The 14695-nt window shown below is 44.8% G+C and overlaps 1 protein-coding gene across 1 annotated transcript in view; it reads left to right on the top strand.

The window, feature by feature from the left end:
* The window catches only part of LOC147897604 (pleckstrin homology (PH) domain-containing protein), a 185759-nt gene that overhangs the window by 155968 nt on the left and 15096 nt on the right, over positions 1 to 14695 (top strand). Inside the window, exons 52-58 of the mRNA XM_087380060.1 lie at positions 4026 to 4207; positions 4303 to 4836; positions 6069 to 6246; positions 6347 to 6483; positions 6647 to 6773; positions 6963 to 7184; positions 7286 to 7645. Of these exons, the coding sequence (XP_087236186.1) occupies positions 4026 to 4207; positions 4303 to 4836; positions 6069 to 6246; positions 6347 to 6483; positions 6647 to 6773; positions 6963 to 7184; positions 7286 to 7645 (1740 nt within the window). The remainder of the gene's footprint in view (positions 1 to 4025; positions 4208 to 4302; positions 4837 to 6068; positions 6247 to 6346; positions 6484 to 6646; positions 6774 to 6962; positions 7185 to 7285; positions 7646 to 14695) is intronic.

The raw sequence follows: 14695 nt of genomic DNA, 5'->3' as shown, positions 1-14695 counted from the left end.
AGGTATCCGTTCATAACTCATGATGGAAGAATCTTCATGGAAGTATCAATGGGCAAAATCCTGACCAAAGATATGGTCCCCTTGATCTATCCTCGAAATGCCCCTACATGAGGATAATCAGTAAAAATTCAGTTGGCTATATCCAGTCAATGGTACTGTTCTAGACATGTATATAGTCAACCATCATAGGAATAGCATCCTATGTGATCCAAAGACTACGGAAACGATCCATTTCGAAATCTCTTAAAATAAGATCCACTACCGAATATCCTGTATAAACTTGTGCACAATAAACCACTCCGATCACAGGATCATCCAGTTCTTAGGATCTCTTATCTAGAAACATCAAGTTCCAAACAAGGCACTGACATACCATCATTAGAAGATATGCGGTAACCCTCCCTGAGATTGAGTCTAGACTATGGAGCTCTAGGGTTGAACCCAAAAAATACATGGCTTCTCTCAGGGTAAAGAATCTTAGTCAGCCCTCGTAAAAAATAATCTAATCAGGTTGCCCCCAATTCAATTCAGCCTACTTGTACTCCACCCTAGAGGTCCTTGGGTATTATTTCACGCTGGATTATAACACCACATCAGAGAATCTTAAATGTAACATACCTTAGTGGCCCATACCACCAAAGTATACTGCAAATATAAAACTCGGTGGACAATATTAGTGAATTAGGATAGCCAATCCCTCTGTACTCAAACCATCCCAGATTCAGTCAGGGTGGCAAATCCGTTCTCAGTCCTTTTTTGAATGTGGTTTCATCACCCCCTTGTGTTACAATACCCCAACCAATAGGTCAAAGAAGAAAACCCAGTAGGTAGTATCCCTAACAACTCTTGAATCCTGACTATCCATGACCTCGGGCTAAAAGAGTGAGAATCAGAATCCCCGCCTTTGGACATGAGTCAAAGAAGGTATCCAACAAGACTCATTCTGGTCTAGTCAATAAGAACCTTCATACGTCCAAACAGTGACTCGAAGAAACGCCATATCTCACAATCACATTGAGATCAAAACTTCAAATAGAAACCAAACAGGAATCTACGCACCAAGATTCGAGAAAGGGAAATTCAATTGTCTTAGTTAAATCCAGTTTAAGATGTAACAAAGTCTTAGGCATCCTCAATGTACCATATATCTAAAAAACTGCAAGATATATGGAACAAAAGTACACGTTATATAATTTGAAAAAACCAATCAAATTATGAATGCCACTAGTTACAAATCAAACCCAAATTAACCAAAACTTGGTCAATTCAATAACAAGACAGTTTACAATTTATACAAAATAGGGAAACATCTTGAACCAAACGTGATTCAAAAGATCCAGTCGAGCCAAAAATAGTTGGGTGTCGGTCAAAATTGAGGATTTCAACCTTTTCATTGCTTCTCAATAACTCGGAAGTGGTATAAAGACTCTAAAACAAGCTGTCTACATTTAGAACAACATGAGCCTTCTTTAATATATTTATGGTACTGAGGGGTTTTATAGTAGTGAAGAGCTGCCCAGAGTTCATCCATCAAGGAATCCATCTCTCGTAGCAGGTCATGAGGTCTACGAGGAATAACCTCCGATGTACCCTCATCCTCCATCTCAATAAAACAATAATCCAACGTAGGTGTCGCATTACTTTGATGTCCTTCCATGGCTGGAAAATATCTCACACGGGAGAGGGACTAGAAGAAAAACAGTTGCGTCCAAACGCGTGCTCTTCACACTAACAAAAAGAGAATCTGGGGCTGCGTGGAATCAAGGAAGAAGGCGAGTAGAGGACAGTAAGAAAGATGGCGGAATCTGATAGGCTAATCTCAGACGGAAAGAGGGTGGGAAATTCGCCTTCATGCGCCAAAGTGCTGAAGTGAGAAAGAGAGAGAAATCCCGAATATATAAATAGCCAGGAAGGGCCATCAAAAGCTAGGCAAATTTAGGATGGGTGCTTGATTTAGAGCAAGTGCTTTCCTTGCCAGGGAAAAACAAAAAAGCAACTTGCTTTTTAACCAAAAAACAGTCTCGCTTTTAATAGATCTAGTCCCGCTTTTCTCCAGCCAGCCAAAAATAGCCAAAACGCGCTAAATTTAGAACAAATGCTTTCCTTGCTAGAGAAAAACAAAAAAGCAATCTGCTTTTTAACAAAAAAGCAGTCTCGCTTTTAATAGATCCTGTCCCGCTTTTCTCCAGCTAGCCAAAAATAGCCAAAACGCGCTAAAATCAGGCCATATGCTCTTTCCCAAAGCCAAGCGCCTGCCTCCAATTATATCGCCCCTGTCTCTGATGCCCGAATCTCCTAGATAAGCCGCTTTCTAGGCTTATGAACGCTCTCTCTTTCCTCCTTCTCAACTGCAGCAAATCTAGGTCTCTAGGGTAGGAATCTCATCCTTGAGAACCTAGAGCGAATTCTTTTCCTAACCAGCCTACTGTCACGCGTCCCCACACAGCCAATCACATCAACAACCCAAGCGTGGGTAGTTATAGGTCAGAAATGATCCATCCTCATATCTCTTGCTGAAAGCATCAAGTCTTCTCATCGCCTACCCTTCTTAGGGAATCACGATTTTGAAACACGTAGCAATCGAGAGAGAGCACACAGCCTATGGACTTCTATTTCTTCCACAACTCTCCCAATCATGAGCGCACATCATCAGCCAACGATTCAGCCCATACCTGAGCGGAAATTCAGATTTGCAAAAGCAATCTCAAAAAGCCTACCTGGAAGACATCTTTTCTGCATGCCTCGCGTTGAATTCAATTGTGATAGGACGGCTCTGATACCAAATGACACGACCCCATAGGATATGACCCTATCACTGACCTAGAATCTTGTCCTCGATACAACCAAAATCATAGCGCAGGTGCCTCGATCCTCCCGACCACCCCCGAGCACGTGGGCTACAGCTCGACTCATCCATAGGCCCGTATCTAACCCAGGCGTCCCACACCACCTGAGCCCGTCCAGGGGACCTTGGATACACCACCTATGATCCGCCATGTAGATGGCCAGAGTCCCGGACTGGGTCCAAGCCCCATCCATCAGTTGAGGAGCGCTCAACTGATCTACACAATAGCACTGGCTCTCCCTCTATATAGAAGGAAACCTGCTATAGATAGCACAATGCTATGAATAGCTCCCTCCATATAAAGCGAGCACTATATATGAATCAATCTCTATATATAGCAATCTCGGCTAAAAACAGCCATCCAGCCCTATGCTATCCCGTAACCCACGTTAACCTGCTATCCAACCCTAGGTACACCATGCACATGACAAAGCTAGCACATGCTCTGATGCCCCACCCTCAATTGCCTTGCCTCCTCCGTAGAGTGAAGGGACCAATATCTTTTCTTCTTTCCTCACATAAACCGGTTTACTTTCTCATTCTCTCACATTTTTTGCCACCTCCTTTTGTACTTCTCTTGGTTGCCTCCTCTTTTCTCTTCCCTTCCCCTTATGTACCTGCGGGGCCTCATCTTCCTAAGATTGGTTATAGGCTCCCCATGTCTAGCATAAGAGCTGCATGGATACTAGTGTTTGGCCATGCTCCACACACATGAACATGGCATTTCTTCCCTATATTGTCCACCCATTTAGCCATGGCTTGTCTTGTCTTACATTGCCTAGTGGTGATCTATCCACTATTAGATTCTCCTTTGTAGCTTTTCGGCATGTATAGAGAGCCTACATTCGACAACCAGTTCAAGACCTCTTAATCCTTTGGGAAGCATCTGAACCTACCTCTGAGGCTGTAGGTTCTTTTTCCTTGAATCCTCTTCAAGGAGGAAGAGCTCTGGTGGCAAGAGGAGGGGTTGCAGGACTGCCTTATTAGACACGGTCTACATGCTCAGACCGTAGCCAACCTGGCCATTTTGGTTAGCATAGACATGTGGCCTTTTGTTTCCCCAAAAAATAATGAAAATGGAAGGAACTTTTTTGTTCTTCTTACTAAGATGCTACAATGGTTTTTGGTTTTAACCTACAGGTCACAATTTTCTTACAATACCATTGGATGGGTCTTCTAGGTACAGATTGATGATACACAATGGTCGCTTCCTTTTTCAATCACACAGGAAGAGACTTTACACATTGCTATGCGAAAGGATTCCTTCAAGAGACATTATATAAGGGTTGAAGTGAGAGGTTACGAAGAAGGCTCGAGATTTTTAGTTGTGTTCCGGCAGGGATCTATTCAAGGACCTTACAGGTATTTATTTCTTGAAAAATATGGTATATTAATCTAAAAAGTTTACTATAGATGGTTGGGTTTCTGTTTGAACCTGGTTTGTTTTTTTCTCATAGGCTCGAAAACCATATGAAGCATACTGAAATACAGTACCGTCAAAGCGGTCTCGATGATAGTGCTTGGCAGTATTTGCAACCCTGTTCAGCGAACTTGTATGCCTGGGATGATCCGTGTGGAGAACAAGGTCTGGAAGTAATTGCAGTAAGAGAGAACATATCAACCAGTGAGATCTTTGACATCAATAGAGTTGGCAATCATTATCCTCGTGAAAAGGGTCTGTCCATGAGCTTCTACTGTCAGGTTTTGGAGGTTGGTGAAAGTAAAGTTGTCAGGTTTTGTGAAATTGACGGAAAACGACTGCAAATGGCTCAACGGGAAGGGAAAGAACCGTCAACAGGAATTGGTGGATCATCCAAAACTCCGCATGTGGACACTGATGGCTCATCATCCTCATCCAAACTAGATATTCAAGTAGAGCTTGGACGTGTTGGCATCTCTGTGATTGATTTAAAGCCCCGTGAGATTTTGTACCTTTGCATGGAGAAACTTTCCTTCTCTTATGCAATGGGCTATATAGGAAAAATGCGCAGGTATGTTTATGCTTATTGTCCTTTGGATTTATCAATATATGCTTATTGTCCTTTGGATTTATCAATTTTCTTACACAGAAAAGGTCTTTTTGATGCTGTACTTTGTAGTCAGTTCTTTCAAACTTGTTTCTTTTCAAGGTGCATAGTAGCTTTTCAAGAGGGATGAATTTCTTTTCTCAGCTGAGGTTAGGGTGTTGATTGCTTATGTCATTTGTGTAGAGATATTAGATTGCATTGCACTCACATTGGGATGTTTAGGAGATGTAAGCAATGGATTCATCTTAACTTGATGTCTAATCTCTCTATGCCTCTCCACTTTTCACTCTCTGCTCACAGCTCCTCCCTCCCTACTCACAGAACCTCTCTCTTGGCCTCACTGCTCCTCTCTCTGGGGAGAGAGGGGGCAGCAGGTAGGGAGGGAGTGAGCAGCAGGAGGGAGGGAGGTCATGGGGAGGGGCTGCAAGCTCTCCGCCCGTTCGGTCTAGGTATTCCACTTGGTATTTTTGGTCAAGATTGGCTTTTGGTATTTCACATGTGCAGATTGTGCATACCGACCTTCTTCAGTGGAAAAGAAACACGGTTTTAAGTAAGCTATGGGCTATTGCTCCATCACTTGTTGATGTGGAAACCCCTTGAGAAGTAATTGGTAGCTTGTCCTTTAAAAAGTCTCTTTGTCTTAGCCATTTGATGACATATCATGAGGACGACTTCTTTTGAAGATGGAACTGAGTCAAAAACTTACACTGCTTATGGGGCGAACCACTTTTCCAGCAGGTGGGATTTTGTGTGTGTGTGTGCACGTGCATGCAAGTTTGGGGGAATTTTTTTTTTTGGGGGGGGGGGGGGGGGGTTGACGTGCAGGAAGGTTGTTGCGGCAGAGTGGAGGATCAGTTTAGGTAGGCATGGCACATTAGCAAGGCAGGAGGGTGAGGAAGTAGAGGTGACTCTATGAGAGTGGTACTCAAGGGTTTGAGGAGCAGACGGGGTGGTCGAAAGGGGGAGTCAGAGGTGATAGGGGCATCTGAGAGAGGAAAGGCTAAGGGGCAAACCATTTAGAGTAATCTTTTTGTTTTTCATAAGTATCAGTGGTTTTATCTGCACAATTTGTATAAATCCACGGAATCTGCCTCTTTTTTCTCTATTTTTAGAAACTGTATTTTGAAGTTCCACAAGACCTCGTCTAGGTCTTTTGTATTCAGAACGATAATGTAGCACTGGTGTTTCCCGAGCAGGTTGAAATTATTGCTAGGTTATCTACAATTAGACAATCAGTTGCCGTTAACAATCTTTCCAGTTCTTCTTGTTCCTGAAAGAAGACAGAACCTAAATGATCCTGTCTTGAAGATAACAATTGTAATATCTGATGAGAAATCAGAAGCCGTGGAGGTCTACCCCTACATTGGAGTCCAAGTAAGTTTTATTTAAACATACTCTTATTGTCAATGTTTTATGTATCAGGCTATTTGTGTTATTGATGCTGTAGCCTCCTTTTTGGAAATACTTGGTTCAGGTCACACAAAGCCCCTGGAGGCTGAATGTCCAGGAGCCCATTATCTGGGCAGTTATGGATTTCTACAATGACCTCCATTTAGATGAGCTTTCCGGAGGTTCTGATATTGGTCAGGTGGATCCAGAAGTGAGAATTGAGTATGTATTAAAATCACAATGATAGAAATTAAAGACATTAGTTAACTTGCACTTTAGTTTTTTTAAATATATGTCCTGGTAGTTTTTGTGTGGCTTTGCTTTGAGCAGTCTGTGTATTTGGATCAAGCCTTGACTGACATTTGATGATATTTTTCGTATACAGTTTAATTGATATCTCAGAAGTCAGGCTGAAATTGACTCTGGAAACAGCACCAAGGCAACGGCCTAGAGGGGTTCTTGGCATGTGGGGTCCCGTATTGACCACTCTTGGAAATACGTCTAAGATGCCAGTGAGTTACTCTGCTTTGTGACTGCAAATTATTGTCTTTGTCACATGTACTCTAGGCTAGCTAGATTGGATGCATCAAATTACATCAATAACAAAACAATCATGCTTTCTTCTTTATGCCGGTGTGGACAACTTTCATGAAAAAGAGAATCTTTTGACAGTCAAACTGTGTTTGCTATCTTGATTTCAGATCCATTTAAGGAGTGTTGTTCATAAGAATCGGTATATGAGAAAAAGTGCCATAGTTCCAGCCATTATGGATCGTCTGCGGCGAGATTTAATACACAATCCATTTATGTTACTTTCAGGCGTTGATGTGCTTGGCATGACAAGCTCAACTCTGGCAACTTTGAGTGAAACTGTTGCTGAACTTTCCAGTGATGGAAAGTTTTTGCAGCTTCGTTCAAAACTGGTGAATGTCTGCTTTCATTGTGACAAGGGCGTGCACCAAATTAATGTCTGCAGTTACCATGCTTATTTCAGAAATCCTGATTCTGGTCAAATTTTATGCAGGACCGCTCTAGACGTATTGCCGGGGTCGGTGATGGGCTAGTGCAAGGCACTGAGGCTATTGCTCAAGGCTTTGCCTTTGGTGTGTCAGGGATGATAAGAAAGCCTATAGAAAAGGCTAAAGAGAATGGAATTCTAGGTTTCATCCAAGGTCTTGGAAAAGCAGCCCTTGGTGTTGTCGTGGAACCCACGAGTGGAGTTCTTGACTTTGTTGCTTTAACTGTAAATGGTGTTGGTGCAAGTTGTACAAGGTGCTTTGAGATATTTGAACGTGAACCATCTTTCCAAAGGGTTCGTTATCCACGAGCTATTCGCCCTGATGGAGTGTTGTGCTGCTATGATGAGAAGGCAGCTATAGGACAGGTTTATTCTTATCTTTTGAACTTCCTTTCTATCTTCTCGCTCATTTCTGATCCCTTGATTGTTTCATTTCTTTATAGACCCTTACTATTTCTGCATGATAGCTGGTTTGTGTAAGTATCATATTATAACAGTGCCATCTGAAGATATCTGATAAATGGTGTCATATTGTGGATATCATGGTTTTTGTTGGCAAACCATCAGTCACTGAGCTCATTATGATCTTTGGTAGATGGAAGAATTCGAAAAGGCTAGGTAATCTGTATGTAAGTGTCCAATCTCATGTTCACTGTTGAGTTTTTAGCGTCAGTTTCTCAAACTGAAAAATTGTGTTTACTAAGCTAGCTTTCTTGGCACTGACTAAAAGATTGTACTTCTGAGCCTTATCTTAATGGTACAATCACAGTAAGTGTTCATCCAAAATCTATACCTCTTCCAATTCTTCCCTTCCGTTGCCCCTTTATAGCAACAAAATGGCTCACTGTTCAGTGCTTGGGGCGAAAACTTGCCTGGGATGATGCCCTAATCCCTTGTATCTCCGCCCATTTGCTGAGTTTTTGGTCAATAATAGTGCCATACGGTTTGGCCCTTAGGCTACTTATCTGATTATCCTGTAGTATTTTGTCACCTTGCTGTCTCCTCCCTTGTGAATCAGTACAAACTTGTTAAGTTGCCATTTTGAGGGGAATCCCTCATCTAAAACCTTGTTCATGAGCTTGGTAAGCATTCCCTTTGGCATCTTGCCACCCCATGTCAACATCTCAGCAAGAGGTCGCTGTGTGTCTGGGTCCTTCCCATTTGCTAGCTTCTTCATACCTTCCCCTACATCTTCTTTTGTTATGATTTCATTTACTGTTTTTATAGAGGATTTAGGTAAATCTTTTCTTCCCATCTCTGTCGTAGAGGTCCTTGACAAATTGTATCATGTCTTCCCGGGATGTTTTCCTCTTGTGATATTTGTTGCCATGTAGCTATTGGAAAAACTTTCTAGGGTTCTTTTAAAGATTCTTGAAACTTTCAGGAAGTTTGCTCTTTAGAAACCTTCTTTTCTTGCTTCCTACCACCCATCTGTATGCTCTATCTTTGAGAGAGAGAGAGAGAGAGAGAAGAAAGAAAGAAAGAAATTTTATTAAAGGTCCACGGAAGGCCATACATGGCCTATGGGACACAAAATCATCCGAAAGGAAAATACATCATCAACGATGCGCCAACTAGGTGGCCTCATCGTAATACTGCTAAGATGCCAAAAATGGCTACAAAAATCCTGGATACAAAATGAAATGAAATAGAGTACCAAAAATGCCTAGATACAAAATGTAAAATATGAAATATGAGGAACATCGTCTTCCCTAAGGGGTCTGTGATCCAAAGAAATGATGGAAGTCATGGCCATCGACCATGCCTCCTGCCATGAGTGTGAAGATCTGGGCAAGTGTCAAATGGGCTGCTGGCGGTGCCAAGTCTCCATGGAGCAATCTCCTCCGAAAATCTGCCATCATCCTCCGTCGTCTAGAAATAAAGCGACGGGTACGGCCTCTGTGTAAGATCATCCTGCGGTGCTGCCGGATCATGTCATATGTACATCCTCGGGGTGGAACCATCGGTGCTCTCTGGCAAGATGGGCTATCTCTGTGCTCATGGTCCTGCTCCTCATGAATAACCAGGTCTCTGGCAGGGATGCGACGGTGCTCTCTGAGGAATCTCTCTCTGTATCTGGTGATCTCCCTGATGAACAACGCTAAGCAATACTGATCCTCATACTCCATAATCCGAGAGAGAGGTCCAAATCCGTGCCCAAATAAACAGTGAAATCTGCCACGGATCTCATAATAGAAAGGGCATCTGCAAACAAAGTGCTCCTCAGTCTCCACCTCCCCCATAGTGCAACAAGGGCATATCCTAGTCTCTCGCCTGGGTCTATGTCCGGTAGCTGTACGACGCATCCTGCCGGCCTCAACGTCTAATCTGTGGGAAGATACCCTGAGCTGGCCCAAGGCAATCCTGAGTGAGTGCGACATATGAACGCCGATATATCCTGGGGATATGATGAAGCCATCCTCTGAAATCCTGAGAAAATGGTCACGATATGTGGCCATCTTCGTAGGAAGCTCTGTGGGATGAACCCAAGTGCGAAACGTGTGTAGCTGCAACAAATCTGCCCTGATAACCTGGCTGAGCTCATGTCGAGTGAGAGGGAGGCGAGGGGCATCTATGCTGTATCGAAATGGTGGCAGCCTATCCATATCCAAGCCCAGCGAGGTGAGCCATGTGGAGAGTGTGTGGTACCAACAAAAAGTATGACCTCTCTCCGCTAACATCTGCGAGGATGTCAGTGCTAGCCACGGTAATCGTGCTCTGCCTGTTGCTGAGTCTCCGAGCGCCCTGATCCTATGCAAGTATGTAACTGACTGAAATGCTGCATCTAGCGCTAGGGGTGTAGCTCCGAACTCTGCGAACGTAATCTGATGCGGTACCGTGGGCTTCGCTCTGATCAATCTGGAGAACATGATGATCTGTAACCTCTCTACTCGTCTCCAATCTGCAACACTGAGATCTCCTGCCCAAAAGGGGCTAGCATACATGACTGCAGGTCTCACCAGCGTATCGAAAAGTAAGGACTTCGTGTCGGGATGCTGAAAATGTGACTGTGCACACTGCCTCTCGAGAAGAGCCAAGGCGGCATGCCCTCTACTGATCCTATCTCGTGCTGCATGCGTCATGGTGAAGACTGGACCTCTAAATGTGGCACCCAAATATGTATACTCCCTGACTAGCTCCAACTCCTGCCCATCAAATGTGAAAGAGAACTTGCCTCTCCTATAAACCTGGTATGACGTGTTGAAGACCATGACTTTGGTCTTCCCAAGGTTTACAGACAACCCTCTGTCCTGACAAAAGCTGTGGAGTGCATGGAGATGTGCCTGTAAACCCTGCTGGGAGGAAGAAATAAGAACCACGTCATCTGCATAGAGGAGAATCGGTATCGTGGATCCTGCCAGTAAAGAACCTGTACCACCCATCGTCTGTATGTACATCTCTAACTCATCGATATAGAGACCGAAGAGTGTCGGAGACAAAGGACACCCCTGCTTCACCCCTATCGTACTGCGTACTTTCCCCGACAGCCCCACCCGTGTCCTGACTCTACCTGTGACTCTCTCATACAAGGCCATGATCGCCCATTGAATCCCAAGTCACGAAGTCGCTGGAAGAGTCTGAAACGCGGCACAGTGTCAAATGCCTTTCTGAAGTCCACGAAGCAACAATAGAGCCGTTGCTTACGTGACTTCGCCTCCTCAATCAAAGCCCTGAGTGTGAAGATATGATCTAGAGTCGAGTGCTCTGCACGAAATCCTGCCTGCCCTCTAGCTCTCATGCCTGTCGCCTCGGCATGGTCATTTATATGTCCTTCTAGAATGGTCGCATAAATCTTGGCCATGACATGGCCAATCATAATGGTCCTGTAGTTCGACGCCTCCAAAGGATCCCCCGACTTGTGTATGGGTACTATAGTATTTTCTAGCCAACTAGGTGGAAGACCTGTACAAATGGACTCGTTAAAAAGACGGGAGAGGACTATAGCTAAGGCATCAATCCCATGGGTTACATACTCCGCTTGCAATCCATCATGGTCCTTAGCTCTCCCAGTCTTCAAACGATGAGCTGCTGCTCGGACACTAATGGATGAGAATAAGGCAGAGGAGGTGGGTCTAGGCACATGGGATAAGTCGATCTGTGGCTGGTCTGGAATATCATATAAAGTGGAAGTATAGGCAAGCCAAACCTGCGGGTCTGTAAGAGGAGTTTGAGATTTCAAGCGAAGGAATTTCTTCCAGAATTCCTTGGAATCACAACTGAAAAGTAAACTTCTCAGCTCCTCCTCATTCCGGGCTAGAAATTGGCACTTTTTGCGTCGCACCAAACGCTTGTAACTCTTCTTGGTCTCAATGAGGAGGGGAGACTTCTCCTGTGTCTCAAGGCGAAGCTTCCTGCGGAGTTCTTTACACTCCTCATCATACCATCCATTACAAGGCACAAGACCGACTGGTGGAGGACTGGATGTGTGGCAAGTGACGGGGAAGGACTTGTGGGCTGCCGAGATGATGGAGGTATGTACAAGGTCCCACCGATCCTGTGTGGAGGGTAGGGCATCGAGAAGGTGCGGACGGAGAAGACCACTCAAGTGCTGGCTATAAATATCATCAAACTGGTGGTCAAAATGAACCTCATAGTATGGCTGACGCTCATGATGTCTAGAAGGGGGGGCATGAGGAATCTGGGTAAGAATAAAGTGCAGACGTGCATGATCGGCTGAAGGCATAAAAGGGTCAACTGTGAGGTTATGTACAAAAGGGATTAAAGTCGGGGGACCCAAGACGTAATCAATGACGCTCGTACCACCACCCGCGAAGGGAAGACATGTGGCTGTGGATGAATGCGGCCACTGTCGAAGTCCATTATAAATGACCATGCCGTGCGATGAGAGAAGCTCCAATAGGCGATGTCCCTGATCTGTCACCTCTACCCCTCTATCTGAAGATAAGCGTGGAAAACTCTCATCTGGGGCAGCTGGAACTAAGACTGGATCCTCAGCAAAGTCCAAAATCTTTGCCTGTCTGTCTGATGTCCTCGCGTTGAAGTCTCCTAAAAGGATGACCTCTCCGCGGCGTGAGTACTCCAATACATCGGCTGACAAATCCTCAAAAGGTGACTGTCCTGGTCCATCTGAGGCATAACGAGACTGTCTCGGGGGGAAGTAGCATACTGCAATAAACAAGTCTCTCAGGGGGGGTCTCCTGATCCGTACCCAAAGATATCTGGCCCGATGGTCTCTCCTCATGACTGTGAGTATCGATCTGAGATGCTCTCTATAAAGAACTGCCACACCGCCAGATCCTCTGACTCCTCAGGCGACAGATTTCATGCCGCTAAGGGCAACTCTGGAGTCTTCGAAGCACTTGGTCACGCGAATAGCCTCCTAGATGCTTGTTAGGCTCCATAGCGCTTGGGAAAAATAACCCTTCCTAGTACCTGCAACAATTAATTTAAGCGCACCACCATGGCACCCATTAATTGTTAGTGCTTTGCATGCAAAAATAATAAATTGTGGACTAATCCTAGTCACTGTGGGCGTCCCCACTGAACACATCTGCACACACTAAAAATATATTTATTCTCTGGTTGACCGGAGTCAACACTCTTGATCATGATTAGGGGGCTTTGACCAAGGGTCGAGGTGCCTTAATTATAGTCAAGTCTCTCCAACCGAAGTTGGCATAGCTCTCCAACCAAAGTTGGCACATCTTGGTTAACCACAGTTAACCTTCTTGGTATAAACCAAGTCTTTTTGACCGAAGTCAGGGCTTACTTGACCAAAGTCAAGTATCTTTGACCGTAGTCAATTCTTTGACCAATAGAAGAACTCTTTTGACCATAATTAACCTAGATGGAAAATTCTTTAATGATGATCAAATAAATGGTCAACTATACTTTGACTTAGGATATTTACATTGTGGTGACAGGCTCAATAAGGCCCTTTGCTGAGAAACCAAACTAAACTCAAAACTCAAACTCAAAGTACAAAGCTAGGGATAGATGGCTAAAATCAGACTGAGAATCGGAGTCAAAAGACCAAATATATCTCGTATCTGAGTCCGTCAAGTCGTCTCACGCTGTGGCAAGGGGCATGGTCTTCGGAATCTCTGTACCGTGCAGGCCATGTCGATAGTGACGCCTCTAGTCGGGTGGCCTCCATCGAGTAGGACTATCATGGGCTGAACCTCCATCGTGCGTGCTTTGGTCCCTCGATGCATCATATGTGGCTCTTGTGTCTGCAGCTGTGTATCTCCTCGTTGTCGTCTCATCTCACTGACCCATGCTGTCCTCATGTCGTTGATCTTTTCCTCCTCTACCCCAACATGCCCAAGGGCCAACTCGAATGTGTAGAAATCTGTGACGTGTCGTTGGGCTCAGTCCACCCATGTTTCTTGTGGTACCATCGTCTGCTGCTCTATGATTTGGTGCCGAAGGATGTCTCTATATCGCCTCATCTCCATCAGATAGAGCCCAACATAGACCTGGTCCTGAAAGTCAGACAGTCAGGAGAGAGGCCCGAATACATGTCCCTCCTGAAAGAGGCAGTGATAGCGTCCAGATCTCATAGTAGACTGGACAGGTACATAGAAAATGTTCCTCCGGCTCTATCTCCCCTAAGGTACATAATCTGCAAATTTTTTGCTTCTTGGGTGTACCTGTGGCTCTCCATGTCTCAACCCTCAGCTGATGGGATGAGACTTGCATCTATCTGATGGCAATCCTGAGGGCATCTAAAATGCGTCTGTCCTCCAAGTACTGGGGTCTGATGATTACTCCATCCTCTAATACTCTTAAAATCAGGTCTTGGTGGGGAACTCCTGGTCCCCTCTGCAAGTCTGTGACATATAGAGCTGGAGTAGGTGCAATGATATGACACCGGGGACACTGAGATGATAGCCCATTGCCTATGGAGTTGTCAATGACTCAAAGAATTGGAAATGCCCTCTCAAGATGGTGGCTAGGATGCAACTTACCCGATGTGACTTCACCTGGGGCATGGCAGCTTGGTTGACAAAGGGACAATGCGATGTCCCCTTGTTGTGATGGTCTCTCTGACCTACAACATAGATGAACCTGGATATTCAGGATTCGGTCCATGATTCTTGCTAAAGACCCCGAGTTCTCTAGAGGGCGGTGTCTGGGAGGTGGTTTCTGGCATCATAGCCTGGAATATCACGGTAGCACATTGCACTTTGGTGATGGGGGGCAGTAGATTCGGCCTGCAGCCACCCTCATCAACATTTGGCATGATATTATCTATACGCTGTAACCCACTTGGGAGTAGGGCACGGAGGGGACCAGGAAGATTGCCGAAAGGGGGAGCATTTTTGCAAGGCATGGCCTGCAGGCATTTTTACACTCTCATGGATTGAGGGATATGTTGATTGTACAGACCCTCTCCTTTGTTGTTGGCACTTGTTTCTGAGACACCCTAGACAGTGAGCTGAGGTTGCATAG

Source organism: Dipteris shenzhenensis, chromosome 10 (genome assembly GCF_047967505.1).
Source record: "Dipteris shenzhenensis isolate YYH24624 ecotype China chromosome 10, Dip_SZ_1.0, whole genome shotgun sequence".
Taxonomy (NCBI): domain Eukaryota; kingdom Viridiplantae; phylum Streptophyta; class Polypodiopsida; order Gleicheniales; family Dipteridaceae; genus Dipteris; species Dipteris shenzhenensis.
This window is presented reverse-complemented; position numbering and strand designations above follow the sequence as displayed.